Raw genomic sequence first — 27,410 nt, forward strand, 5'->3', positions numbered from 1 at the left:
TTCGCCATCAATATTTGTAACATAAAACTCACCCAGGGAGACTAGAGTTTTTGCATCTGCTACGATTCAACAGAAAACTGGTCCCACAGCTGCTCTGGCAGCTCCTTCCAACCAATATGCTTTTAACTAATTCAGATTAAATAGTTCCTAAAATCAAACAGTTAATTCCTACTAAAAAAAACTGTTCCACCATAGTAACTAGGTTCAGCCTTTGCATGGACTTTATGACTTGCTGGTACAAATAACAGAAGCTACTAGAAATAAATAATAAATAAAATATATAACATGAAAGAATTGCAAAATGTTTATTTTTTTTAATGCGATTAATACCATTTTAATGTAGGAGAGGCCATCTTTATTTACAGGCTAATAAAAAAATACTAAATTCAACACAACTAGATATAATACATCTGTCAAAATCCTATAGATTTGAGGCTGACCCTATGTGGAAGACTGGATAGGTGGGATAGTGATTATGTAATAAGGATGTCAGAAATGTGCAACTTACACATGAATCAATATACTGTTTCTAAACATGAAAACAAAATAAGTCCATGGTGGGGGGAACAGAACCAGCACCAATGACAAGCTGGGCTAACTTTTGACAACTGTTCAGCTAAAACCATTCAGTTATATTACCAAGGATCAAAAAACTGTCATCTCTTTTCAATCTATTTTAACAAGTCTCATAACCCAAATGTTGTCTGCCATCATATTCACAACAGACACTTAGAATTTTAGAAGTTAAATGTAAATATATACACACATACATACAACCCTCACATTCTTGAAAATTTTTTCTCAGCTATTCTGTTTGTGTGTGCATATGTATATTTTTCTTTTTCCTTTTTAATTGTAATGGCTTTGCAACAGTTCTCTCCTTATCTGTTTGGTTTTGTCCTTGAAACTCGTTATGAGTTTCTTTCCTGTAAATGTGAAAACATAAAAACTGTTTCTCATTCAGTCCTTTGGGAAAAGTCTGTAATTCTTAGTTCATCCCCCAAAGACTATATATTCTAAAATGAACTTTTAACTGAGTACTTTCTAAACACCTGATGGGAATCTCATAGTAGCATCTGAGCTCTCACATAGGCCTGCAAAAGCAAGGTGAGGCAGGAATGAAATGGGAACTGACCTTTGCAATTTTAAACTACCTGGGAAATTTTTCATTCTGCTTATCACCCCAAGAAAGTTTGTATCACAACCATCTCATACAATTCTTCATATTACACGGCGTCCTCATAGAAATGCCAATTCAAGGCTCTAAAGAAAAAACGCTTTATAGACATATTAGTTCTTGAAAATCAAAAGGTGTTAGCTAATATTTCCTAAGGAATCAGTCTTAGTAGATAAAGGATACTCTCTGAAAAACTGCCATGGCCATCCCATCCCAGGCTGTGTTTTAAAAAGGTAAGATAACATGGTTTCAAGTCAAAACAAAAAGTTTTCAGATACGTGACAATGGAAAATTTTTTGACTAAATGAGTACACTGGCTAAAATCCAGTTTGCAGATCTCATGTCATGCATGGGGGCATGTGTTGGAGCAGGGGATGCATAAGGAGAAGACTTTTTTTCTTTTAAGAGGCCTAGCCTGCCAGGAGCAAACAATAACATGTAGCTTGCTTATTCAGTTATACAATTAAATACTAGCTTCTGCTTAGAGGCAACGCTATGCTACAAGGTATTTTAATATCAGTAACCATATATACTATGAAGTGCATTTCTATTACAAATTAACATGGTGATATACAGATGAACAAAACCACCCAAAACAAACCATAAATGAGCAACAGTTAAAACATAAAATTTTTAAATAGCAAAACCACCAAATAAAGTATATACATTTTATAGATTTACCTATGAACAAATATACAGTGCATCTAGGAAAGATAAAAGAACATGTTTTATATCACATAACATTTGAATATTAGAAAGAGATACTGATAATACTATAAAAGCCTTCTCCCAATCAATATTGCCTTCAACGTATGTCCTTTAAAACAATGATATTGGCAAAACTATCATCTCTTTAAATGCAATATTTTCACTTTCCCCTGCCCAGTACAGTGGCCTGCGGAACAGTAAATAAGAGAGCAGGCACTCCATGCTTATTCCTGGGATAAGCGAAGTAGCAATCTAGTTTGCATATGAAAAGCACTTTAGTCAAACAAACACAAACAAGAAAAGCCAACCAAAACAATTACCATATCAAAACATGTTCACCTTATCTTACTCTCCAGTGCCTCAGCTTTTTGGATGACTGGCAAATCAGTTAGGTACTTTCAGAGAAAACTGCTTTTGAATGTATCTCATTGACATGGTAATAAATTTGAGCTTTTACTGACAGAAAAGATGTATCTTTAAGTGCCAGGACTATCACAAGACAAACATTATGAACAACTCAAAATGTATAAAACTGTCTTTCATGGATTCCAGAAAAAAAGCATTTGTGACTAAACATTAATAACGTAATGCTCCAATACCATGCACACAAGATCAACATAATTGAGAACAGGTATTTTACACTCATCTGCATTTCTTCTAAAAACCTAAAATGTACAATAACTTTTCTGAAACTAACTCTAGTGCAGCATTGATTGATAAAGGATTGCTTAAAGAAAACTATTTTGTACTGAATGAATAACACTGAAAAGCAAACTCATAATAAATGATCATTAAGAACTGATTTAGATATCAGGAAGCACATTAAGTTAAAAAAAAAGAAAACACTAAAACCATTCTTTCAGTTAAAAAAAAATTAAGTCAAGCCTACATTTCTGCAATTCAAGTTCTGTCCTTTGAAACACCACACTTAACATTCTGGAATATACAGTATGAATTCATTTATTCTCTTATATTTAAAGGCTATTTCTTAAAAACATTCCAGTTAGCACTGTCCTTCTACTAAATGGAAAAGGAATCAAATAAAACAGTAGTGCTTCATTTAGTACTTAAGAGCCTAGTACTATCCTTTTGGGAAACACATGCTTTGGTGCTTTACAATTTTAAGAAAATCAAAATTACTTTCCATGCAATAGCCAATTATGGTATACCACAGAAAATAGGGAGTTTTATGCATTTAGAATTGTTCACGTGAAGCCCTGAGGTACCCGCCTTTCATTTAGGCAACAGCCTCCCTTGATCTTGTACAGTCTTTGTCACCGTCTTCCCTAGTGCCCCAAATTCAGAATAGTCTGATTAACAATCTTGTCTGGAGATAGTCAGTTTAATAAGATTTTTTATGATACAGACTGTGCAGATCATCTAATTTAGAAGCACCATCTTCGAGTGGAGTTTCACTTGAAGTTCCTAGGTCTCCATTTTCATGTCCGTCAGTTACTGCTTTCTTATTAAATCCTGAAAGAAAGAGAAAAAATCCAGATACTTTCTAGTTAAAAAAAAAAGTCATACTTTTATTGAGCTATAACAAAGGAATGCCCACTGTAATTAATAATAATATGGAGCAAATAATGGGACCCTAGATTAATCAAGTCAGCAATCTCTGACAAAGGAATTCTTCCTTCTTATAGCAGATATCAAACACTGTACAGATTTTTAAATATTATCTATTGGACCTATCTAAAAATTATATAAAATTTCCTACCAAATTTTCTATGAAACTTAGAACTGACACACACAATCCCAAAATTCAGTAAGTTCTACTCACACAAATACCTGTTGAACTGTAAACTGTATTTCCCTTTTACATTTTGCTTTCACATAATTTAACTTCAGTTCACTGAGGCACATACTAGTTTACCACTACAACTAATTTGTCCAATGTCCAGATAAAATTTAAAACTAATTTTGGTTAATCTACAAATAGTACACATATTTGAGTCACATTTTAAGTGGTTTGCAATTTACACAGGTGATAGAGAACCTTTTAGCCTCAGCTGCAAAAAGCAAGGGACAAGACCTCTAATCCTGACAAAAAATAGAAGGGTGAAAGACAACAAAAGCAAAGGAAAAGTAGCTCAACAGCGCAAGGTTTTGACATAGTGCCACAATCGTTTTGTTCAAGATGCACGGGGAGAACGATTGCTACTGCTGTCTTTGTATAGATAATTCACAACGTATAGATTTACCAAAAGGGCAACAGTTCATCAGTTCACTATAAAACTCTATGCCAGCAGTTCTCAAACTTTTTGGTCTCAGGATGCCTTTACACTCTTAATAAGTACTGAGAATTGCAAAGAGCTTTTGTTCATGTGGGTTATTAATGTTATGTGAGGTACTGATGTTTACCATATTAGTGATTAAAACTGAGAAATCTAAAAAAAATTTATTACTTTATTAAAAATGATAATAAACTCCATAAATGTTAACATAAATAACATATTTGTTTAGTGAAAATAATTCTACTTTCCAAAAGATTTAGTCAGAAGAATATCATTATTTTACAGTTTTGCAAATATCCTTAATGTCTGGCTTTACAGAAGATAGCTGGATTCTCATATTTGCTTCTACTCAATGAGTTGCAAGTATATGAAGAAAGTTCACCCTCACACAGATATATAGATAGAAGAGGGAAGAGTAAGTCAGCTTTTTCAGATAACTGTCAATATTCTTCTTTGATCGTATACCAAAATTTTACAGTATAGAATCTAAAACCATATCAATGAACTTTCACACTCTGCTACATTAAAATCATTTGTCTATCTTGCACTTTGAATGGCTCTTTTACCCATGCAGGATTTAGTAACATCATGCACTGGTCATTTGAAAAATATTAGATCACTGAGTTACGTAGCAATTGCAAAAGCTGACACATTTCATTTTACTATATCCAAAAAATCACATTCGTTAATATCACCACCAATCTTATTAGAAAAGTTCTTTAAGCGTCAGGAAGCTGTTGAGCTCATGGTGGTTGATGCGTGTTTTACAAAATTCTAATTTTCACTTGAAAGCTCACGTTTTATCATTGGCAATAAATAGTCAGTTGTTCTCTTTGAAGTGATGGATTCACTTTGTTCATTTTAAAGAAAATGGCTGCCAAATAGTCTGAACAACCATAGTTTGTCGGTCATTCTTTCAAGTAAAAATTGTCGTGCTGTCATCCACGAAAAAAATGACTAGTTCAGCTAGCAAATTAATCACTTAAGTACTTTTCCTCAAGACCAGCATCTCTCTTCAGCATACACTCAGTAATACAATGCATACTTCCCATTTCATCACACAGAATATTAAAAAGTCATATACTCAAGATTTAATAAAATTAGCAGTTTTTACTATTTCATCAAGGATATTCTTAAGAGAAACTGGCATTTTCTTCTTCTTCTTTTTCATTCTGAGTGGATGGCAAGGAAGAACACAGTGATCACTAGTAAAGTGGTACTACTGCTTTGACTCGCACTAAAGTATCAATAGTTTTACCCCCATTGCTTTTGTACCATCAGTGCAAATATCAACACAGCAAAAAAAGACAAACAATGCCTTAGTATTATTATGAAAAGTTTTGACCTCAAGAACCCCCTGAAAGGTCTCAGGGTCCCACAAAGATCCATGTATCACAATTTAAGAACCACTGCTCCATGTAAAAGAAAGTGCTAGAAATTTTCTTTAAAATATGTATAAATGATAGCAAAGGAACTAAACCAAAAATCCTCAAGATCACATATCCTGGTTCTATTAATAACAATCGTAACAGTCTAATCACTTATTCATATTTAGCCTGTAAAATCATTGCATTATGAGAGAAGAATGCGCATTACAACAGCAAGATGACATTAAGATGTATCTACTCTAAAAGGCATGTTGGTCTTTGTTTCAGAGTTTAGAAAACTTGAATTTTATTTATTTTTCAAGGATCAGTTATAGTTTAGTAATTGGTCACGTACTTGTCCAAGATGACTCTAGAAGAACTTACATGTAAATAAAATTTTGGTGTAGTTACTGGTGTACAATAAAACTATAATTTAGCAAGGGAAAGCTATCCATTTTGTTAATGATGGTTTCCCCATCATTAAAACAGTGTTACTAAAGAACAGCTAAGGCTTTTATATTTTTAAAGTTTATTAATAATAAATACATTAATTATAACTTTTAGAGTAATTTTTACCTTGTAACACTTTGATTTCCCCACTTGTGTCTTTGCAACTAGCACCAGGATTACTACTTCCCTCTAACTCATCAAGGTACAAACGGTAACGATGTCCACTCTCATCTTCATATTCCACATTTTCATCATCAGAATCCACTTCAGGAGCCACATAAACTACTTCAAATTCAATCTCTCCTCTCTAAAATGGGGAAAGAAAATGAGGAAACCAAGTTACTGTAATTATAATTTTAAAAGATTTCCAAATTCTTTGTGGTGAGAAGTAGTAGTTGGACCTCAGATGTATCTCCTTTCAAGACAACAAATAATGAAGTTTTAGAATCTCAAGAGGTAAAAGTAATTTCCTTTTAATATTACAGATTTTTCTATTGATCAAAATATTTTTGTTAACAGACCTAAAATAAAAAAGGATGTTTATTCAATTTACAGAATTTTGGAACAAATGTTCAGTTTAAAAGTCATTTTGCCATTTTATACTTTCCATAATAGCAATTCAGCAAACCCATCTAAATAGTCAGATATTAAAGTTGCACCTAAGGGTACCACACAAACTTTTCTCTAATTCAAGAAACCTCTACACAATGATTTCTTGTTTCTTACTGAATAGGTCTTGAGCCTTTCCTTAACTTTCACTGAGTGCCAAAGTGTTAAGGTATTCTGTTCAGTAGTAATAGTAATTACTGTATTTATTGTACAAAATTACTATCTTTCAATCCTCAGAATAACATTATTATAGTCCCTTGTACATGAATGAGAAACCTGAGTTAGTCTTGGAGAGAGCAGGTAACTCTCTCAATAAGATGAACAAGTAAAACAGAAAAAGAGAAATTTGACTCCAAAGTCCTTGCTCTTTCTACTATACTAGACTAAATGTGTAGTATTTATATTGTAATTCTTTAATAACAACTTTATGTTCAGGTAAAAAGTTACAGATTATTTCACGTTAAAAAAATTACAAGCTACAACTGTCATTTAATAAGAGACTACAATCACTATTCCCAAGTCTGGTATTTATAATTCTCTGAAAATTATAGCCTGCCTTTGCTCAAAAGAAAGCATGCCATTTTTTTTTTTTATTGCTACTCACTAAGTTAGTCTCTGCTGCTCCTCTTTCCCAGCAGTTTAAGGTTATACTTCAGAATTTTAACATGCGCTTAGTGTTTCCATACAACTTTGTATCTCATGAACTGCATCTCATGAACTGCCTGTTTACATCTCCTTTACCACAGCTGCTGTTCATCTCACTCTTACGCTACTGGATGACAGCCAAGTTGGGCTGAGAAAACACCAACTTAAAGAGACTAGCACTGCATTCTTAGGCAATGCTTTAAAAATACCATTTGGGGGGAGATGGTAAATGCAGTGGTCTTCAGTAAAGTTCTCTAGATGACAGAATCAGGTCTGTGGGTAGCTGTCATGAAGAAACAGATTTTGTGCTTAATATGAGGAAGAGCTTTCTAAAAATCAGCAACGTACAACAATGAAATAGACTGTTTTATCACCAACAAGTCCTCCCTTTAATACAATTATTTAATTAGTGATATTGTAGATATTTATGCATCACGTAAAGTTAAACTAAATGAGCTATAAATTCACTTTCAAGTCTGAGATTCAATTCTACCCTGGCATACTATGCTGATGATCCAACAAATATCTCAATGTACTAACCAACACCTCTCTAATTCCCTCAACCTTATTCTTGAAGGAAAAAAACAAAACAAAACAAAACAAAAAAACATTGTAAGTGCTCTGGATAACAAATATGACTCCTGGATATAACTCTCAACTCTTTATATGTTCTGCAACCTTAAGCAAATCATTTAATTTCTAAGAAGCTTAGTTCACTCATTTTAAATAAGAGGGTTGGGCTAAATGATTTCTAAGGACCCTTGAGTGCCAACATTTATGACTGTAAAATCAATCCACTTCTAACATTGTTTTTTCTATAGTACTTCATATTTGTATAGTGTTTTAGTCATTAATAATGTTTTGCCTTCTAAGAGCCAAGTCCTGTTCTGAACACTTTATATGTATTAACATACTTAATCCTTACAGCTCTCAGATGAGGACACTGCAGCATAAAGGACTTTAAGTAACTTGCTCAAAACTATACAGCTGTGAAGAAGAGCAAATCTTTTTCAGTAAATCTGGCTGAATGTCTTCTATAATAGGAAACTAGTATCTATATATATACACTTTACTACTTGAGAAACCTCCTAGGGAAGTACAAAATATTCAACAGATTCAAAAAGGAACATTCAACAGATCCAATTTTAGTTACATAAAGGGTACTTACCTGCTGGGAAAGAATGGTTACAGCTTCTTTATGCTTTGTGTCCCTTAGGTTAACTCCATTAACAGCCAGAATAGCATCTCCGACATGTAGCCCTCCACATCTATCAGCAGGTTGCCCTGGGTGAATCTCAGAAATGAGGATTGGAACACCATGTTCCTTTCCACCCTAACCGAAAAAAGCAGTAAATTAGTTTACCTTTGCATAGTCACAGACTATTCTACTGATATTTTCCTAAGAACATTTCAGTAAGCACCTATACTATCTCTTATTATAAATACTGAGTGAAATTCTATTTGCTATTATATTTAGGTAATGGTAAATCAAATTATTATGAATATCAAAGTTACTTCTAAATAAAACGATTAATAATATACATGTGCTTTTTAAAACGCATTCCAGAGCCAAAAAAAAAAAGAACCCTAAAAAACCAAAAAAACAACAATTAGCTACTCTCGTAAATAAATAAATAAATATATTTTATGTATTAGTAGTCCACAGCACTATTAGATTTTATCAAATCTGAGTCACTATGAACGGTAAGACAAACCATTATTTTATGTTCCACAAAAATAATTATAAGATGAATCTCAATTTCACAGATGTTAAAATGTGAAAAAATATGCAACACAAAGTTGATGAAATGCAATGTTTGGTACATTCCACCTTTCTAGCTTTTAATCATAATTGTCTGTGTGTTGTTACCCATGGGGATAAATTTAGTTATTTAGAAAATATATTCAGAATACTTTTTTTCCCAATGATGTCCAACAAAGGAGCATGATAATACTAGACAACTGTAGAAAAGAAGACTGGAAGCACTACTTCTTACTGTAATTGAAATGCCAAGGCCTTCATGATCTTCCTTAAGGAGGAGAACTTTTCTAATTGGACCAACACCTTGGCTTTTCTTTAAAGAGTCTTGATCCTTATTGAAGGAAAAAAAGAAGAAAAATTAGTACTACTTAAATAATATACCATATAGAATAAACCCATACTATTATAACTTGCTTTTAGGAATGGATACACAGTATAGTGTTAAGAAATTAATAAATAAAATGGGAAAGCAAAAATAGTTCCTCTGTTAACACGGTGAAATACAGATGATTTTCTCACGCTCTTATTAACTTCTTTAATACATCTGGTACATCTCTTTTTAAATTGTAGGACATTACAAAAGAAATCACTGTCAGGAACTGATAAACAAATATCTTCAAGAAATGAAAGGAGGTAACTTTATCTTAACTGGAAAAATACCTTAAAGATCTATATCCATTTTAACTGATTTGTAGAACTGAAAAACATAATGCCAACTGGATCATTAATTACTTTTTCATTTCTTTGCGTTCTGGAGTCTACCTCTTAACTAAAGGACTTTGTTCCATTAATAATTCTTTCTCTGGTACCTTTACTCTTTCCCTCTCTCTACAAGCTCCTTCCCTAATTCAGCACATGAAAAAACTCCAGGTCCAGCTAAAGCTCCAGCTTTAAAATACTGACCATGTACAAACACAAAACAACACAGATAAAAACCCTTCAATCACCCACTGTCTTCTTTACCTACTATCCTCCCTCCATCTTTCCTTAACCGGCACACACAGTTAATCCTAACTGTAGTTACTTCCTTGCCTCCTACATTCAGTACTCCAACCACTGTAATTAGGGTTTTGCCCCCACTTGCTGCAATGAAACTGTCTTCTCTACAGTCACTGGTAACGAATGTGGCTACTTCCAATGAATATGTTTGTTAGTCACTGCCCTTCTGAACCTTGCAGAAAGTTGATACTGTTCACTATCCCCTCCTTGAAACCTTCTCTTTTCTTTGGTGTCTATTATACTAGTGCTTTCCTAGATGGCCTATATCTGATAGCTCCACCTCAGGCTCCTTCCTTTGGTGATCCATTTCCGTCCCTCACTCCATAAAAGTCTCCTTCCATCTTTTTACTTTCTATATATTTTCCCTGGGTGACTTAATCAATTCCATGGTTCAAAGGATGACTTACCTAATAATCTTCAACTCAGAATTCTCTCTAGAATTCCAGAGCCATATATCTAATTGGATATAACTTGGCCGTCCCACTGGCACCTCAAACACTACATGTCTAAAACTGATCTCATCATCTTTCTGCCAAAATCTTCCTTTCCCTCTATTTGCTTTATCAATGCTTGCCATCTCACTCAGCTGCCCAAACCAAAAACCCACATTTCCTTCTCACTCACCTAATTAACCAAAAGCAGTCACCAGATCCTCTTGATTGTACTTCTCTCAAACCTGGCCCTCCTCTAACCACTTTCTCCTTATTTTAATATCTTTCTAAATGTAACTCTCCGACTTCAGTTAGGCCCTCTTCCAATATATCCTCTTCACTATACCAAAGTAATTGTCAAATAAATATTAAATCTTATTAGTCCACTATTTTATTGAAAAACCTCATGATTATCAGGTTAAGGTTCAAATTCCTTTATTTAGCATAAAATAACATTTATGATCTGGCCACTGCCTAGAAGTTAATGGGGACCAACAGTGTCCCAAAGTAGACAATGGCATAAGTGCTTATTGCAATCACCACTCCTCTCCCACCAACTAGACATACATATCAATTTTTCTTGCAATAATCTTTTCAGAGGCAACAAATAATTTTACTATTCAAGGTCAGGCTTTATGTGATACTAAGATATGTGATCCACTGGGTAGGAGTTAGATATGATTTTATTATATTAAGGTTTCTATCATTAGGCTGCTGTTGTAGTGAAATTTAATAAATTTTTATCCAAGTAGAAAGAAAACCTCCTGTACAGTGGTGGCTACAGAAGCAGACAATTGGACACAGACCTCAAATTCCATCTTAATGCAAGACCAAACAGTTATAAATGTTAGTTGAGAAACTACAAATAAATCTAGTTACTAAAAGTCCCCTGTAAAGAACTATCCAAAAATATTTGCCAATTTATCAATAGGATCACACGCTCTCTGCTTAGCTTAGAATATTTGTAAACATGCCTAATCAAGATTCAGGAAAATTCTGAAATATGAGCCAATGCATTTGCTAGCAATAGTTCACTGTCTTCAGAAATATCATTTTCGGGCATTAGTAAATCTGTAAAGAGCTATATGGGTTACTGAAACTTTAAATATGTACCTATTTTAAATAAGTTTAATTCACTTTTAAATAAAGGTTTTAAATACTAGTAGAATTTTTTTAAATGCAAAGGACTTGTGATTAAAGAAAGGGCAAGGCTTAGTGAGAAACAGCAGAAAAGCAAACATACATGGCCTGGTGGTGCATGCATTGGTCGCTTCAGGTCATTACGCCCTCTACAGGCTCTGATAACTGTTTTGTGACGATGCAAATGTATTTCAGCTTCCAACTGGTTCCAAAGCTTATCATGAGCAGGTCCCTTCATATCTCGTCCTAGTAATTGTATTTGTTGGACCCTTCATATTGGAAAAAGAATTCAGTTTTTCATTATACATACTATAGAAAGAATTCAGAAGAATTACTGAACACAAGTAGTTTTTGCATAAATCTAATTCAGTAATAAAACTAATACTCAGGAACCTCCTGATGTGTCTCAGATTTAGAGACATGAAAATTCTGAGAGACAGGTGTCTTCAAGGGAAAATCAGTTTAAAAAAAAAGAATGATTGAGACCATCTTTAGTCACATACTTAATTCATATACATCTCAGAAACAATTTATGAGACTAATGTCAATTAACATGTTTCATGTCTTGCATGCAATCACACTAGTCTTTAGGTGGGGCTAACTGTACAAAACATTTTTTCCAATGAGAGTATCTTTTTACAAAATGATTATTTCTTTAAATGTGGTAAAATTATTAGAAAATGTGCACTTCAAGATGATATAAATTATTTTTATTTGTTCCACATCAGTCCTTAATATGACATTAGAACAATAAGCTGAAAATTATTTAGTAATAATAATGAATCACCAAAGTTTGTGAATAATTTACCATAAAAAATTAATGCAAGCAGAACTCTGTATTATTATGATAAAACCACTGTCATTCCAACATGTTTTTGAGGGGCAAGAAAGACTGGGTTTCAATGATCACGGAAAGAATTCCTACGGAAGTCCTGCCGTACATGGGAACGTCATCTGTTATGGTGTCAAGGCAGGAAATGGTAAAAAGTGCAGCTCTAAGAGTTGTTAGCATTTCACAGTAATTTACTAGCAGTGTGTGTGTGTAAACCGGAAATACTTATTTAGTATGGCTAAATAAATTTGCAATATGTAATGCTATCAATATTAAGTTAACAGTAAGGTACAGTCAATGATAAAATCGCTCTTAGGACAAAGATTAATATTTCATTTACCAGAAGAGATAAGAGTCAACCTCTTTAACTATGCAGTTGGTCACCTAAGAGCACAGGGGTACTCATTTTCCACGCACCTCCCTGCCAGTTCCTTATCCAAGTACTTGGCAGCTAGTCTTGCCCCATAAACTTCAGCCTGGAGAACAGCTATATGTCTACGAAGGGCTTCATTCTCTTTTCTCAGCAACTTCACTTCAGCTTCAAGTTGAGCTTCTTTCATTTTCTCTTTTTTGTTTGCTTCAAGCTCTCTTTCCTATTGCAATTTTTTATAAAAAATAATGCAATGAATACACTTTTAAGACTCTTTAGCAATAGACCATGTTTCTTAAAATACACAAAAGCACACAATCTATGATACCAACAATGAAAGCATATGATAAAAATTACCACTCCGTTCCTATAAAATGGAACACAAAGATTTGGATCCAGTTTTTTTTAAACTAGTACCAGAAGGTGTTGGAACCACTTCTAGGTAAGATAATAACATGGCTTGGGGCGCCTTGATCCTGAGGATACGAAGATTAGTAGCCTTCTCTAAGCTCATGTTATCACACACTAATAGTAATGGCTTCAATGGATAATTAAATCTACTCCCTACTTCCTAAAAATGACTCTAAAACTAGACCAAAGTAATCACTCTGGTGGTTGTGCCCAAACATTTAATGAACTTTAATGCAGCAATTCTATAAACAGGTCAAAGCCATTCAGTGACGCAGAGATACATTCTATGACCAATTTATCTTACAGCATTATAAGAAACTGACAATGCTTAAATTAGAACAGATATTCCAATTCTTTTAAAACATTTTATGGTCATGGAAAATGCTGGTAACAACTGCATTAAAATATTTACACATTAAAAAATGTCTATACAGAGAACAGACTTGTGGTTGCCAAGTGGGAGGGAGGGAGAGGAATGGAATGGGAGTTTGGGGTTAGTAGATGCAAACTATCATGTACAGGATGGATAAACAACAAGGTCCTACTGTAGAGCACAGGGAACTATATCCAATCTCCTGGGATAAACCATAATGGAAAAGAATATTAAAAAAGAAGATATATGTGTGTATAACTGAGTCACTTTGCTGTACAGCAGAAATTAGCACATTGTAAATTAACTATACTTCAATTAAAAAAATATGGCTTATGGTAAAAAATATCTATAGCATAGATATCTATAGTATAGTATCTATGTATATATATCTATGGTATATCTATGGTATAGATTATCACTGAACTTTGGGATCTGGATCATCTATTTGTCCATATGTTAAAGTGACTGAAGAACTGTTTTCTGAGGAAAAATACTGGCCTCACTTGCCTACTATGAGGTTGGATGGATATTCATTTTTACTCTCAAAAAAGGATGCCATCCTATGCTCCACTTGGTAGATAACCCATATATATGAATTTATAGGTGTTAGCCAGAGAATATAACTTTAAGATCTTTGCCATCAAATTTTTATCACCAGCTCAAATGTGAGAGAAATAATTTTCAATATACCTTCAAAGTATAAAGTACAGTGTGCCTATACATCAAGGGTTACAAATGTAAATACCTTTGGAATTCAAGCACAGAACAGATAGGCAGGTACAAGACAAAGTGGAGGGGAAAACAGAAGGTACAAAATCCTGCCTAAAGGGAGTCAAATTCAAACACACACACACACACACACACACACACACACAGACTGTGTGGCAAAATAAAACCCTTCTGAGAGTTGGACAAAAGATCCTTTAAGTGTTATTTTTGGATCAAGAGACCCATCCCAAATTTGAGTGGAAGTGTTTTACTGACTTAGAGAACTGCTTTTACTGACTCACTATGTACAGAATCTATAAAGCCTGTGAAAATAGTTATATTTATTGATGAGATGTGGATGACACTGTTCACTACACCATGTCCCCTTCAGGAGATTTAAATAAAGATCTACATCTCAGCACAAGAAGAATGTTTCTCTTGAGTGAATGGCAAATGATATTGTTTCTAATGTATGAGTAGTGACTATTATAATTATTTCCCTTTTTATCGTGAATATTAAGCTGAGAAACAAATGTAAGCAAACTTTTAACAATTAATGGAATGTATTTGGTAGTAATTTCAATGTTTGCTTTGATCTACTGTTTTGACAACAGCATATCAATATATGACATATTTAAACATCAATATATGATATACTCAAATACAAGGCAGTGAGTACCACAATCGTAAAAACAGTAACAAAAAAAAATACAAACTAAAATGAATGACAACTACCAAATGTTGAATATATTTATCACTTCCTTGATTAAAATATCTGTCATTATATATGTGATAAACAAAAGGAAGATTAATTAGCATGCTTTTTCAACTTCTGTAAAAAAACAAATATAACCATTAGAACACAATTTGTAGGTTTAAAAAAAATTATTTTATTTTATTTTACTTTTTTTGGCTGCACCCCACAGCCTGTGGGATCTCAGTGCCCCGATCAGATATCGAACCCATGCCCCCTGCACTGGAAGCACGGAGTCTTAACCACTGGGCCGCCAGGGAAGTCCCTAGATTTTTTTTTTTTTAATCTGAAGAAAAACCTCAGTTTGGACAACATGAACAAAAATCTTTTTTTATGACATTTACTGAGGTTAATGCTGTTTGTTTCATAAAATGAGTTCCTAGAAGACCAAGAATTTTTTATTTACGGGCTAAATAAATTTTATGTTGAGGATTATCTACTTACACTTTAATGAGCTATTTATATAATATTTATGAAATCTGAGAAACATATTAAGACACTACTTTGCTTTAATGATTTAAACCCCTAATGAATCTGACAAACTTGCAGACCTGAAATTAACAGATGCAAGCAAGAACAGGACTAAGAACACTGAAGTTAATCACTTTTAGATTTTTTTTTTTTTTTTTCCCGGTACGCGGGCCTCACTGTTGTGGCCTCTCCCGTTGCGGAGCACAGGCTCTGGACGCGCAGGCTCAGCGGCCATGGCTCACGGGCCCAGCCGCTCCGCGGCATGTGGGATCTTCCCGGACCGGGGCACGAACCCGTGTCCCCTGCATCGGCAGGCGGGCTCTCAATCACTGCGCCACCAGTTAAGCCCTCACTTTTAGATTTAAAGGAAAAAACCTTTTTGTTTTAGTTAACCTGTTCATCATTAGGTAACAACAAAGAAGTTAATTTTGTATTCCGATATCCAAACAGTATATTTTCAAAAGAAGAAAAGTCATATGACAATTTAGAACCTGATTAGGTTGAAGTAGTGGGAAAAATATTAAGAATTTATATATTGTTATTTTCCAAAATAAATTCTAATAAAGGGTTTCAAAATTCAGTTGTTTCAAAGGCCACACAATTATTCTCAAGACTGATGAAAAGTTATAACACATGCAGTGGATAAATAAGAAACCAACATGCACATTCTTTCTCTGGGACTAAATTCAAACAGAAAAGGAGGAAAGAGCTAGGCCTGCATAAGGAAAACCAACTGTTCTTTTGAAGTAGCGTATGAGCAAGTTACAAAGCTCAGAAGTTGTCAAACGCTGATGGGTTCTGCAAATAATGGCAACAAATCACAAACAAAAGAAAAATCTTTTAACAACACAAGGTGAAAAAAGAGCAATGGGCTACTCGCTGAACTTTTCACGTATTGGCACATTAAAAAATTACCATCATTAATATCACTTTCAAATACATACAAAGTGACAACATGTACTATGCAAATAAAGCACTAAGAACATTTCAGCATAACATATTAAAGCAAAACAGAAATGGCATACTTACCAGCTCCTCCACAGAGGGGACAGACTTAAGATATAAGAAAAAAGTTTTATAATTAGAAAAACATCAAACAAATGAATTTATTTAGTGGTACAATCATTACAAGGAAAATTCCCACATGTTGAATATCACTTGGGTAAAGTTCATTAGAACAAATATATTTGCAAATCCATAAGCAATAGTAACTGCACAGGATTAGATTAAAAATGTTTGTTTTATCGAAATTAGTTAACACACCTGGTTCAGTGCCTTTCCACTACAGCACCATGTTTCAAATCTAATGTTAAAATGTCAGGTGAATCCTTCTCTAGTGAAATTGTACATTGTTTCTCAATGTTAGTATCAAACATTCCAAAGAAGCAGTTATGAATCTGACTCATTTCAGTTAAATAAAACACTAATAATTTATATTTATAGAATTTCCGAATTTAAAAGGACTTTAGGAGAATGTAAATATTCATTTAAATAAATTCTAACATATCCTTATTAGAAACTAACCAATTAAACAGAATTAACTGAAAACGAGTAAAACTCTGAACTGTATTACTCTCATCATCAACATCATTTCATCTTCTGCCTCTCCCAAGCTTTATCTCTTATTTACTGTTGTACCCCCTATAGTTAACAAAGTGCCTGGTACATAGTACACAATACATATGAGGTTAAACAGAAATGAGACTTTAAAAAAATTCTATTTCAACAACCTACATTGATTAAGAGGGCAATAGTTAATTATGGAACATTTACACAATGAACATTATGCAAACATGACAAAGCACTCAGTGCCAGGGAAGATACTTATATTAAGAGCAAAAGAAAAAATGTGCCACCGGTTGGCACCCCATTCCATTTTCCTCTTCTTCCTTATTAACAGAACTCCAATTTTACTGGAGGTGGTCATGTGACCAACTAAGGGAATGACATGCAGCTAGGGATAGCCAGTGAGACAGCTAAATGATTGGCAAAAAGCTGAGGAGGATTCCGTGAAAAGGTCTTTAAAGAAAACTAATGCAGCTGGGAAGCATCATTTTGCCCTTAGATCTTCCTGCTTCCTACCTGGAATGCAGATATGAAGAAATCCTGAAGACAGAAACCATGAGCTAAAGATGGCAGAGCAGAACAACAAAAGGAAACTGGATCCCTGATATCTGTGGAGCTGCCATATTAGCTCTGAATGCCTGTCTCAGGGCTTCTTTAACTAGGAGAAAATAATTTGTACTATTTAAGAATAATTCCAATGTTACTTGGGATTTCTGTTACATGTAACTGAACTTAATCTTAACTGATACAGTAGGGCAAAAAAAATGTTTATATGTTATAATCACAAATATCTTTTAAGTGTATTTATGATAGATCTTTATAAATAGGAAGAAGATCCTATTCTAAGTACCAATTGGTTATTGATGTTATCACTGATCATCTCCAGGTAGTAAGATTGTGGATGATTATGATGACCTTCACATTTCCTGTATTTTCTAAATTTCCCAGGAGCACATATTAACTTTTATAATTAAAAAGACTCATTAAAGATTGTCCTTTTCACCCTCTAAAACACATATAAATATATGTTACCCACTAAACTACTTACCAATTTTGCCTTAATGGTACCAGAGTCAACACTTTGACCAGTTTTAGCATGAAGCTGAAGCTGAATAGAGTGCAATTGTAAAAGCTGATCATGTACTTCTTTCTCCAATACAACTTTCTCTGCTTGGGTCTCTGTCAGTTCAGATTTCAGATCCACCAACTGTGCCTTATAAAAACAGCAACAATAGCAGAAATTAACACAGCGTTGTAAATCAACTATACCTCAATAAAAAAATTTTTTTAATAAAACAGCTACAATAAAAACATTAAGTATGCTTAATTTTCTTTATTTTGACTCTAATAATTATTATTCAAGAATGACATAGGCTATCTTTGAAATGAATAGATGAACACTAGAAGTCCATTATTAACTGTAAGCTACAGCTAACTGTTACACTGTAGCAGAACAACTCATCAGAGCCACTCAGCCATTCAATCTGAAGCTTTTCATTTTTCACAATCGATACATTGTTTTACAATTGCAAACAGGACATATCCCTTGTGTGTGTTTGATCTTCCCAACTAACAAGTGGGTTAAAGACCAAGGCAAGGCCTTAGTTTTCTACTGAACATAATTTTACTAATAAGCATCTACGGAGCCAACAAGTATGCTGGTTCAATGAGGGGAAAAAAATTGTGGAGAATACTTTCTAAATTATAGGTGATAATTATTTATGCCCTTGAGAAGCTTCCTTATCAACTGAGGTAATAAATATGCATTCGAACCAACTAAAGAAAAATGTGTGGCAAGTTACAGATATATTTAGAATCGGTCAGGTCCCAAGAAATTCAAAGTAAAGGAAGGTTTAAAGAAGGTTAGTGAGGAAAAGAGAGTTTAGAAGGGCTTTGAAGTTAAATGACAACAAGGACAAATAGAAGCAGTAAAGCAGTCAAGAGATGAGAAGACTAGCAAGGGGAGACAGACTAGAAGCAACGTAGGTAAATTCTCTGAGTAGAGAGACCAGAGAATTAGAATCTACCTAAATATCCCAACTGCACCAACTAGTGCCTACTACATAAAAGATGCTCAATAAGTATCTTGAAGTTGAAACAAATTCTAATACTAGCCCTGTGATTCCAGATAAATCACTGTGTCCATTCAAGTTTCCCTGATTTTAAAATAGGATAGTATCTACTAGGTATAAAAGATACAAGGATGTAATATACAGCAACAAGGAATATAGATAATATTTTATAACTTTATATGGAGTATAATCTATAAAAATATCAAATCACTCTTGTTCATCTGAAATTAATGTAATATTGTAAGTCAACTATACTTCAAATAAGATTTTTTTAATAAATAAAAATAGGGATAATACCCATGGCTTTGACTATTTTCATATTATTAATCTTATATATGAAAGCACTTACTAGAATATGAAGGTGTTATTAGCAAGGAGATTAGACTACTGAGAGGGGCTGTACATTGACAGACTGCACAAAACTGGATAGGAAAGTGAGGCTAGATACAACAAATGGCTTTGGATGATAAACCAAAACTGAGATTAAATCTGGTAGGAAATCACTACATGCTCTCAATGACATTTTTGTTTTTGTTTTTAATAACAGCTTTATTGAGATATAATTCACATACCATTAAAACTCACTCTTTTAAAGTGTACCGTTCAGTGACTTTTAGTATAATCATAGAATTGTGCAACCATCAACACCATATAACCGTGGAACATTTTCTCTCAATGACGTTTTAGCCACATGATATGTGCAGGTAAGGAGGTGAAGACAGGTACACTAGCAACACCCTACATAGCTTTCTATGGAATACAATTCTGGTGAGTATATATCTAGGAAGGAAACTTCTGGTTTACAGAGTATGAATATGTTAAACCTCAGCAGAAAAGGCCAGTTTTCCAAATGGTTGTAGCAACTGACATGCCCACCATATATGAGAACTCTGATCGTTTCACAACCTTGCCTTCATTTGGTATTGTGAGTCTTTTTAATTTTAGCCATTCTGGTAGGAATGTAGTGGCATTTCATTGTGGTTTTAATGAAAACTTCTTGATTACTAATAAGGTTGTCCTTTACTGGGTATGAGTTACAATTGCTTTCTTCCATTCTGTGGCTTGTCTTTTTAACTTTCTGAAAGGTGTCTTTTGATGAACAGAGTGCTTAACTTCAATGTAGCTCAATATGTCAGTAGTTTCCTCCCCCACATTAAATGCTTTTTGACCTGAATTCTACCTTATCTGTTATCAAGTTTGCAACTCCTACTTTCATTTTATTTGCATTTACCTGGTATAATTTTGTCTATTTTAACCTTTCATCATATTTTTCATTATATAGCTGTAAATAGCACATACACATGTAAGGTCTTAACTGCTCATTGCTAGATTTTAAAATATATTTTTAGTATTCTGGAAACTGTAACTTTGTTTTAATAATTACTTTTAGATAATATCCTTAATTTCCTCTTTAGATTATATCTAAGATAACATCCTTGCTATGAACAGTCACGAAACTATTAGCATTTTCTTCCCCCTTTTCTTACTCTTCTCCAGCATCTTAATAAAGCATTATCTTGCTATTTCAGCTAATAACTATGAGCAATCATCAAGCTTATACTACTTTCAAGATACTCTTTTCTCCCATTTTCGGTAGTTGCACTATATTTATAATACAGAGCATACAATATGTAATGTTTAAATATTTTCTCATCCTTAACACTGATAGTCTTAGTTCCACTATTAAATAAAGTCTATACTGACCACTTGACCTTCTACCAGAGCTGCTCCTATGAATTCAACTCATTCTCTAGCCTTGTAGATTTCTCAGAAAGCTCTCATAACAGTATTCTCTGATTTCTGGCATGTTCATAACTATTTATTTGTGGTCTTTATATCTGAAGTCAGTTTGGCTGCATATAAAATCTTTGGCTCATATTTTCTTTCCTTGAGTATTTTAAATATGTTGCTCCTTTGGCTTCTGGTATGAAACGCTTCTATTCAAATGTCCAAAATCCTAATCTTTTCTTTCTCTTATAAGTGACTTGATCTTGTGTCTGCTTTATTTTTAGTCCCATATTTTACTAAAATGTAGCATGGTGTTAATCATTCTAGGTCCATGTGTACTCTTCTCAACATGCAGATTCAATGCTCTGTTATAGTTTTAAAGAGTGAATTGGTTGGTAATTTGTTTTTTATTGAGGCAAAATTCATATCACATTAAATTAACCATTTCAAGTGAACAATTCAGTGGCATTTATTATAATCACAATGTTGTGCAGTCACCATCTGTATCTAGTTCCCAAACATTTTCATCACGCCCAAAGAAAGCCTCGTACCTGTTAAGCAGTCACTCCCCACTCTCTGTCCCCAGCTTCTGGAAACCACCAATCCACATTTTGTCTCTATGGATTTAACTATTCCAGATATTTCATATAAATGGAAGCATTCAATATGTGACCTTTTGTGTCTGCCTTCTTTCACTCGGCATGTTTTCAAGGTTTATGCATATTATAGCATGTATCAGTACTTCTTCACTCCTTTTTAGAGCTGAATAATATATTTAACTATAAAAATTCAGGTATAATATATTCAGCTATATAGTCCACTGTATGTACATACCACAACTTGTTTATCCATTCGCCAGTTGATGAACATTGGGCTATTTCCATCTTTTGCCAATTATGTTCAGTGCTGCTATGAACATATGTGTACATATATTTGTTTGTGGACGTGTGTTCAATTTTTTGGGTATATACCTAGGAGTGGAATTGCTGAGTCATATGATAATTCTATGTTTAACTTTTTAAGGAACCATCAAACTGTCTTCCACAGTGGCTGAACCATTTACATTCCTACCAGCAATAAATGAGAGTTTGTTGATAGAAGTTTTAAATATTGGTTTTGTTTCATGCTTCTTCAGGGACTCCAATTATACTAATATTAATTATTCTTTCCCTATCTTTTATATTTGCAATTTCCTCTCAAATCCTTTCTGTTTTCCCCTTGTATATCCTCTTCCTCTTGCTGTACTTACTGCACTGCCTATTTTTTACACTTCTTCCAAATTAGGATCCATTCTGAAATGATTTTTTTTCCTATTTTTTCCCAAAGTTCTGCAAGTATTTTTTATTTTTATTTATTACTTTATTTCTGAGTTTTCCTATCTCTGAATTATTCTGTTTTATTCATAGGTGAATAACATTGTTAATTTCCTTTATTTTATAATACAGTTTACAGTTTCCAACTGCTTTGCAGCCTTATTTTTCTGATATGCCTTCGTTCTCTGTTGTCACATTATTCTATTAATTTTTACCTTTTCTGATTACAGTACATTTATATGGGGTTTAAATAAAATCCTTTTCTGTTACTCATGTTTAAATGAAATGGGTTTTCATGTCGTACATGTTAGGTAGGAGGAGACTTCCATGGAGGGGTTTGAGGTGAGCAGAGGGAGCTTTCCTAGCTTCAGGCTAGCGGGCTCCCACCCCTGGCCTTAAACTGAACTATTTAAAACAATGGCCTGTCTGTAGCCAGAACTACTGTTTTGCAATCAACCTCCTACGTATGTATTCCTCCCCTATCTTGAATACAAACTCTCCTCACTTCAAACTTCATGTTTCTGCCCTGCTGAATTTGGATTATATTTCTAGCAGTGTTTCTTCAGAATTGGACTGTCTTTCTCAAAAGCAGTTCTGTTAGAAATTTCTGAGATTCTGAAAGTCCACCCCAAGTACTTTCTCGTCTTACTGCTGCTGCTTAGTGTGTCCCCAGGGTTGTTTTGCATTCCCCTGCAACCTGGTGGCAGTTTTGCCAGTTGTTCTTAGATCGTTTGCTCAAGTTTCCCATCCAAAGTGATGTCTTCTCCTTTGGGGCTCTGTTAGTGATTTCTGTGCCTGGGTCCCCTTGCTATTATTTATTTCTTTCGCCCCACAGGTGCTCATCCACATGCACTCTGTGCTGGTCCTGCTACCCTGACCAACCCATGTTCTGGGGTTTGTGAGGATATGCCCTCCTCATTTAGTTTTGCTGCAGAGGCTATCACTGGGTTTTGTGGGGTGTTTTTGTTATGCTAGTTTTTCTGTTTTTACAAAAGATTTTTTAAAATTTAAAACTATCAGTCCACTGTGATCCTTCTCAGACCAGAAATCCTCAGCTCATGTTTTCATTGCAATAGAAAGGCTGTGATATTCTAGTATAGTGCTGCCTAAAAGAAATTCAATATGAACCACATATGTAACTAAAAATTTTCTAGTAGTCACATTTTATTTATTTATTATTTTATTTTGCTTTATTTTTCTGGCTGTGCCGCGCAGCATGCAGGATCTTAGTTTCCCCACCAGGGACTGAACCCATGCCCCCTGCAATGGAAGCATGGAGACTTAACCACTGGACCTCCAGGGAAGTCCCCTAGCAGCCACATTTTAAAAAGTAAAATTAGGGACCTCCCTGGTGGTCCAGTGGTTAAGAATCCACGCTCCCAATGCAGGGGACCTGGGTTCGATCCCTGGTCAGGGAACTAGGTCCTGCATGCCACAACTGAAGATCCCGCGTGCTGCAACTAAGACTTGGCACAGCCAAATAAATAAATAATTATTTTAAAGTGAAATTAAACAGGTAAAATCAAGTTTTATAACATATTCTACTTAACCCAACACATCTAAAATATCATATAATATTATATTCAAGCATATAATAATATAAAACAATGATTAAAATATTACATTCTTTTTTTGATACTCAGTCTTCAAACCCATTATGTATATTACACATACAGCACATCTCAATTTGGACCAGTCATATTTCAAACACACAATAGCCACATCAGGCTAGTAGCTGATGTATTGGGCTGGCCCTTTCATTATGAATTTGAAACAGTAACAAATTTCATTAAGATTTAAATGCTAAAATAAATAATAATACTAGTACTTGACTGTTTTTTAAATATAGTAAACATATGCAAGAGATTAAATAAAGTAGAACTTCACTTCTATTGCCTTCCAGAAAAGAATGTTAGTTTAACAGTTTTTACACCTTTCACAAATACTCCTAACCAAAAACCTTAGAAAAGAAAAACAAAAAAACAAAAAACTTACGTGTATGATAAAAATGTATTATAGACATGCATCAATTTAACAAATTGCCCACCAAAAAAATATATATATAAAAATTTAAAATCACCTATTACTAGAATGTTCAGTATTCCCTGAAGACTGTACCTTTAAAGTACAAATGAGCCTGGTCTAGACAGTCCTTCTTAGTCAAAAAAACACCTATTGAGTTTTATAATCTTTGAAATAAAATAATCACAAAAGGAAAATACATATTTGAATAATATGCACTTTTTGAGCAATATGAAGCTTATGCTAAAGTAAACCTACCCAGAAATAGTTTAAAATAAGCCATTTAATCTATAACAACCCTTATCTTTTTTTCATTACTTTGACTTTCATCCTGTACCTGTCTTACTGTTTCTTTGCAGTGTTGTCTAATATATTCCTCTATTCCTTATATTTCCTATAAACTACAAGTAGATCTAAAGGTTTAATTAGATTTACAGTCAGCCCTCCATATCTATGCAATCTGCATCCACAGATTCAACCAACTGTGGATCAAAAATATTCAGAAGAGAAAACTCCAGAAAGTTCCAAAAGGCAAAACTTAATTTGCCTCATGCTGGCAACTATTTACATAGCGTTTACATTGTATTAGGTATTATAAGTTATCTAGAGATGATTTTAAATATACGGGAAGATGTGTGTTGCTTATATGCAAACACTACACCATTTTATAAAGGGGACTTTAGCTTCCATGGATTTTGGCATCTGCAGGGGTATGGGCGGGGAGGCCTAGAACCAATCCCCTGCAAATACTGAGGAACTATGGTACTTAAATGTTTGTGGCAAGAAGTACACTGTGTGTTTCAAGAGGTATATATTGTCTGGTTGTCCCACTATGATTTATGTTTCAAACCAAAAATCTCATGATTTATTAATAACTGAGTAAAACTGGCATTAAGAAAGATGCTAAAGAGGCACAAGTGGTATTCATTAATTAATGTGGCAGACTAATATTCAAATCAGAAATGACTGTATTCTAAAAAGGCAAGGAAAAACAGGGTAGTATGGAGGTTTTTTGAAAGTGGCCTACTAGAAACATGGACTCTTCATTAAGTGAAATAATTTCTCAAGAGGTCGCTCAAATTTTAAAAAATTAAGTAAAAATTCTTTACAAAGCAAGGATGCAGGTATCAAAATTCAAAGCCCAATTTAATTATTTTGGAACAAAACAAGTGTTTCAAGTTTACTCTATACTTCATAATATTTAAATAACTCTTTTCTTGTCTATGATATAAGCATTTTAGCTGCTAAGAAAAGTTAGTTAATGGTAAATTTTATGTGAAGATTAGAAATTTCCATATTTTATTCAATGGCTAACCTCCTAATATCACAGAACTTTATAATCAAAGAGATCTTAGAGAACATAAAAACTATGATTATGACGATTACTATTTAGATAATAAAACCAAGGCCCATCAAAGCTGCTTTTATTTCTAGGGCTACCCAAATGGTCAGTAGCAAAGCAGCACTTTGAACCCAATTCTTACTCTCAGGGCAAGGTAGTAAAAGTATTATCAAGCAGTTAGCCATAAGGAAAAATGTGTTTCTATAGCTACGATACCTATGTTTGACTTACTAACAATATTCACAGCTACCATAAAGCAAGCATTTACCTACCAATATGGCAAGCAATCACGTACCATGCGTCATCTGTTAATTCTTATCATCATACTCTCTTTTTTTAATAGCTAAGGAAACTGGAAATCAGAGTTTAAGCAATTTGCCCAAGATCACACAGCTAGTAAATAACAGACTAAAAACTAGCTTGACCATAAAAAAAGGCTGACCATCTTTCACCTCACTGTCTTACCTTGGCAACACTATAACTAGCAAAGAGTGAAAATTAATAAACAGTTGATTTCAACCTTCAACTCTTAAATTTTCAAGTGATATCCAAAAAAATCTTTTAAAAAGCAAAATCAAAACCAGTTAATCAACCAGTTAACCCAATCTCTTCACTTTCCTATATTTGATCTTGGATTCATTTACAGAAAAAATAAAATAAAATAAAACAAAGCTGACCATCAGGATATTCTTTCCCTAGAACTCATCAAGGACAAAATGACCTCACTCTAGGAGGATCTCTGAGCCTTAAGGCCTTCATTTAAAGGCCATTAAACAACCAATGGTGAGATTTTCTAAGGTAGTGATTCTCAAAATGTGGTCCCTGGGGACCTCCCTGGTGGTCCAGTGGGTAAGACTCTGTGCTCCCAATGCAGGGGGCCCCGGTTCGATCCCTGGTCAGGGAACTAGATCCCGCGTGCATGCTGCAACTAAGAGTCCGTATGCCACAACTAAGAGTCCACATGCTGCAACTAAGAAGTCTACATGCCACAACTAAGAAGTCTGTATGCCGCAACTAAGAGTCTGCATGCTTCAACTAAGACCCGGCACAGCCTAAGTAAAGTAAATAAATATTTTTTTAAAAACTTAGTTAAAAAAAAAATGTGGTCCCTGGATCTCCAATATCAGCTGGAATGGAGTGGGGAGATATATGAAACTTCAGGGCACATTCTGCAACATAGGAATGAAGTATTCCCAGGAATGAAAAAGACAGAGAGGCAGTGTATTTAAACAAATTTTGAGGATTATCATTACCATTTATTTGTAAATGCAGTCATTACTATTCTATTTCTTCTCTCAAACTCTTTTCCATCAGGATAATTCCTTTCTAATATAATTCTTAACTTCTGGATTCCACTCTGTGGCACCAAAATCTAAGTAATTTTTTATTCAGAGTTTCCTATTATTCTACTCTGTCTAGACCTTAATCCTCCATCCATATAATCTTGTAAAAATACACAACAGGACTTCCCTGGTGGTGCAGTGGTTAAGGGTCCACCTGCCAATGCAGGGGACACGGGTTCGAACCCTGGTTTGGGAAGATCCCACATGCCACAGAGCAGCTAAGCCCGTGTGCCACAATTACTGAGCCCGCATGCCACAACTACTGAAGCCCACACGCCTAGAGCCCATGCTCCGAAACAAGAGAGGCCACGGCAATGAGAAGCATGCGCGCCGCAACGAAGAGTAGCCCCCGCTCGCTGCAACTAGAGAAAGCCCGCGCATAGCAACAAAGACCCAACACAGCCAAAAATAAATAAATAAAATATAAATAAATTTATAAAAAAAAAACTACACAACAGCTGCACTTTTTCTTTATAAACGAAGGCTAGTTTTTATTTAACTGTCTTATAGATAAAAATGCCAACTACTTTACCTTAAGCACCCCTCAAAAACCTCTTGTTCTGGGGAGGATTAAACTAAG

At 34.2% G+C, this 27,410-nt stretch overlaps 1 protein-coding gene across 2 annotated transcripts in view; it reads right to left on the reverse strand.

The window, feature by feature from the left end:
• Positions 1–290: 290 nt before the first annotated feature.
• The window catches only part of GOPC (golgi associated PDZ and coiled-coil motif containing), a 40,072-nt gene continuing 12,952 nt past the window's right edge, over positions 291–27,410 (reverse strand). The window contains exons 2-9 of one of the 2 annotated variants that reach the window (XM_022555098.3): positions 18,059–18,223; positions 16,474–16,497; positions 12,775–12,950; positions 11,629–11,794; positions 9,191–9,286; positions 8,362–8,526; positions 6,066–6,246; positions 291–3,358 (exon numbers count right to left, since the gene is read on the reverse strand). In XM_022555098.3, coding sequence (XP_022410806.1) covers positions 3,228–3,358; positions 6,066–6,246; positions 8,362–8,526; positions 9,191–9,286; positions 11,629–11,794; positions 12,775–12,950; positions 16,474–16,497; positions 18,059–18,223 — 1,104 coding nt within the window. In that variant the 3' untranslated portion in view covers positions 291–3,227. The remainder of the gene's footprint in view (positions 3,359–6,065; positions 6,247–8,361; positions 8,527–9,190; positions 9,287–11,628; positions 11,795–12,774; positions 12,951–16,473; positions 16,498–18,058; positions 18,224–27,410) is intronic. The other variant, XM_022555109.3, reaches the window with a different exon arrangement.

The sequence above is a fragment of the Delphinapterus leucas genome, chromosome 12, assembly GCF_059928025.1.
Source record: "Delphinapterus leucas isolate spDelLeu-1000000601 "Yukka" chromosome 12, BTC_Dleu_Yukka2, whole genome shotgun sequence".
In the NCBI taxonomy this organism is placed as follows: Eukaryota; Metazoa; Chordata; class Mammalia; order Artiodactyla; family Monodontidae; genus Delphinapterus; species Delphinapterus leucas.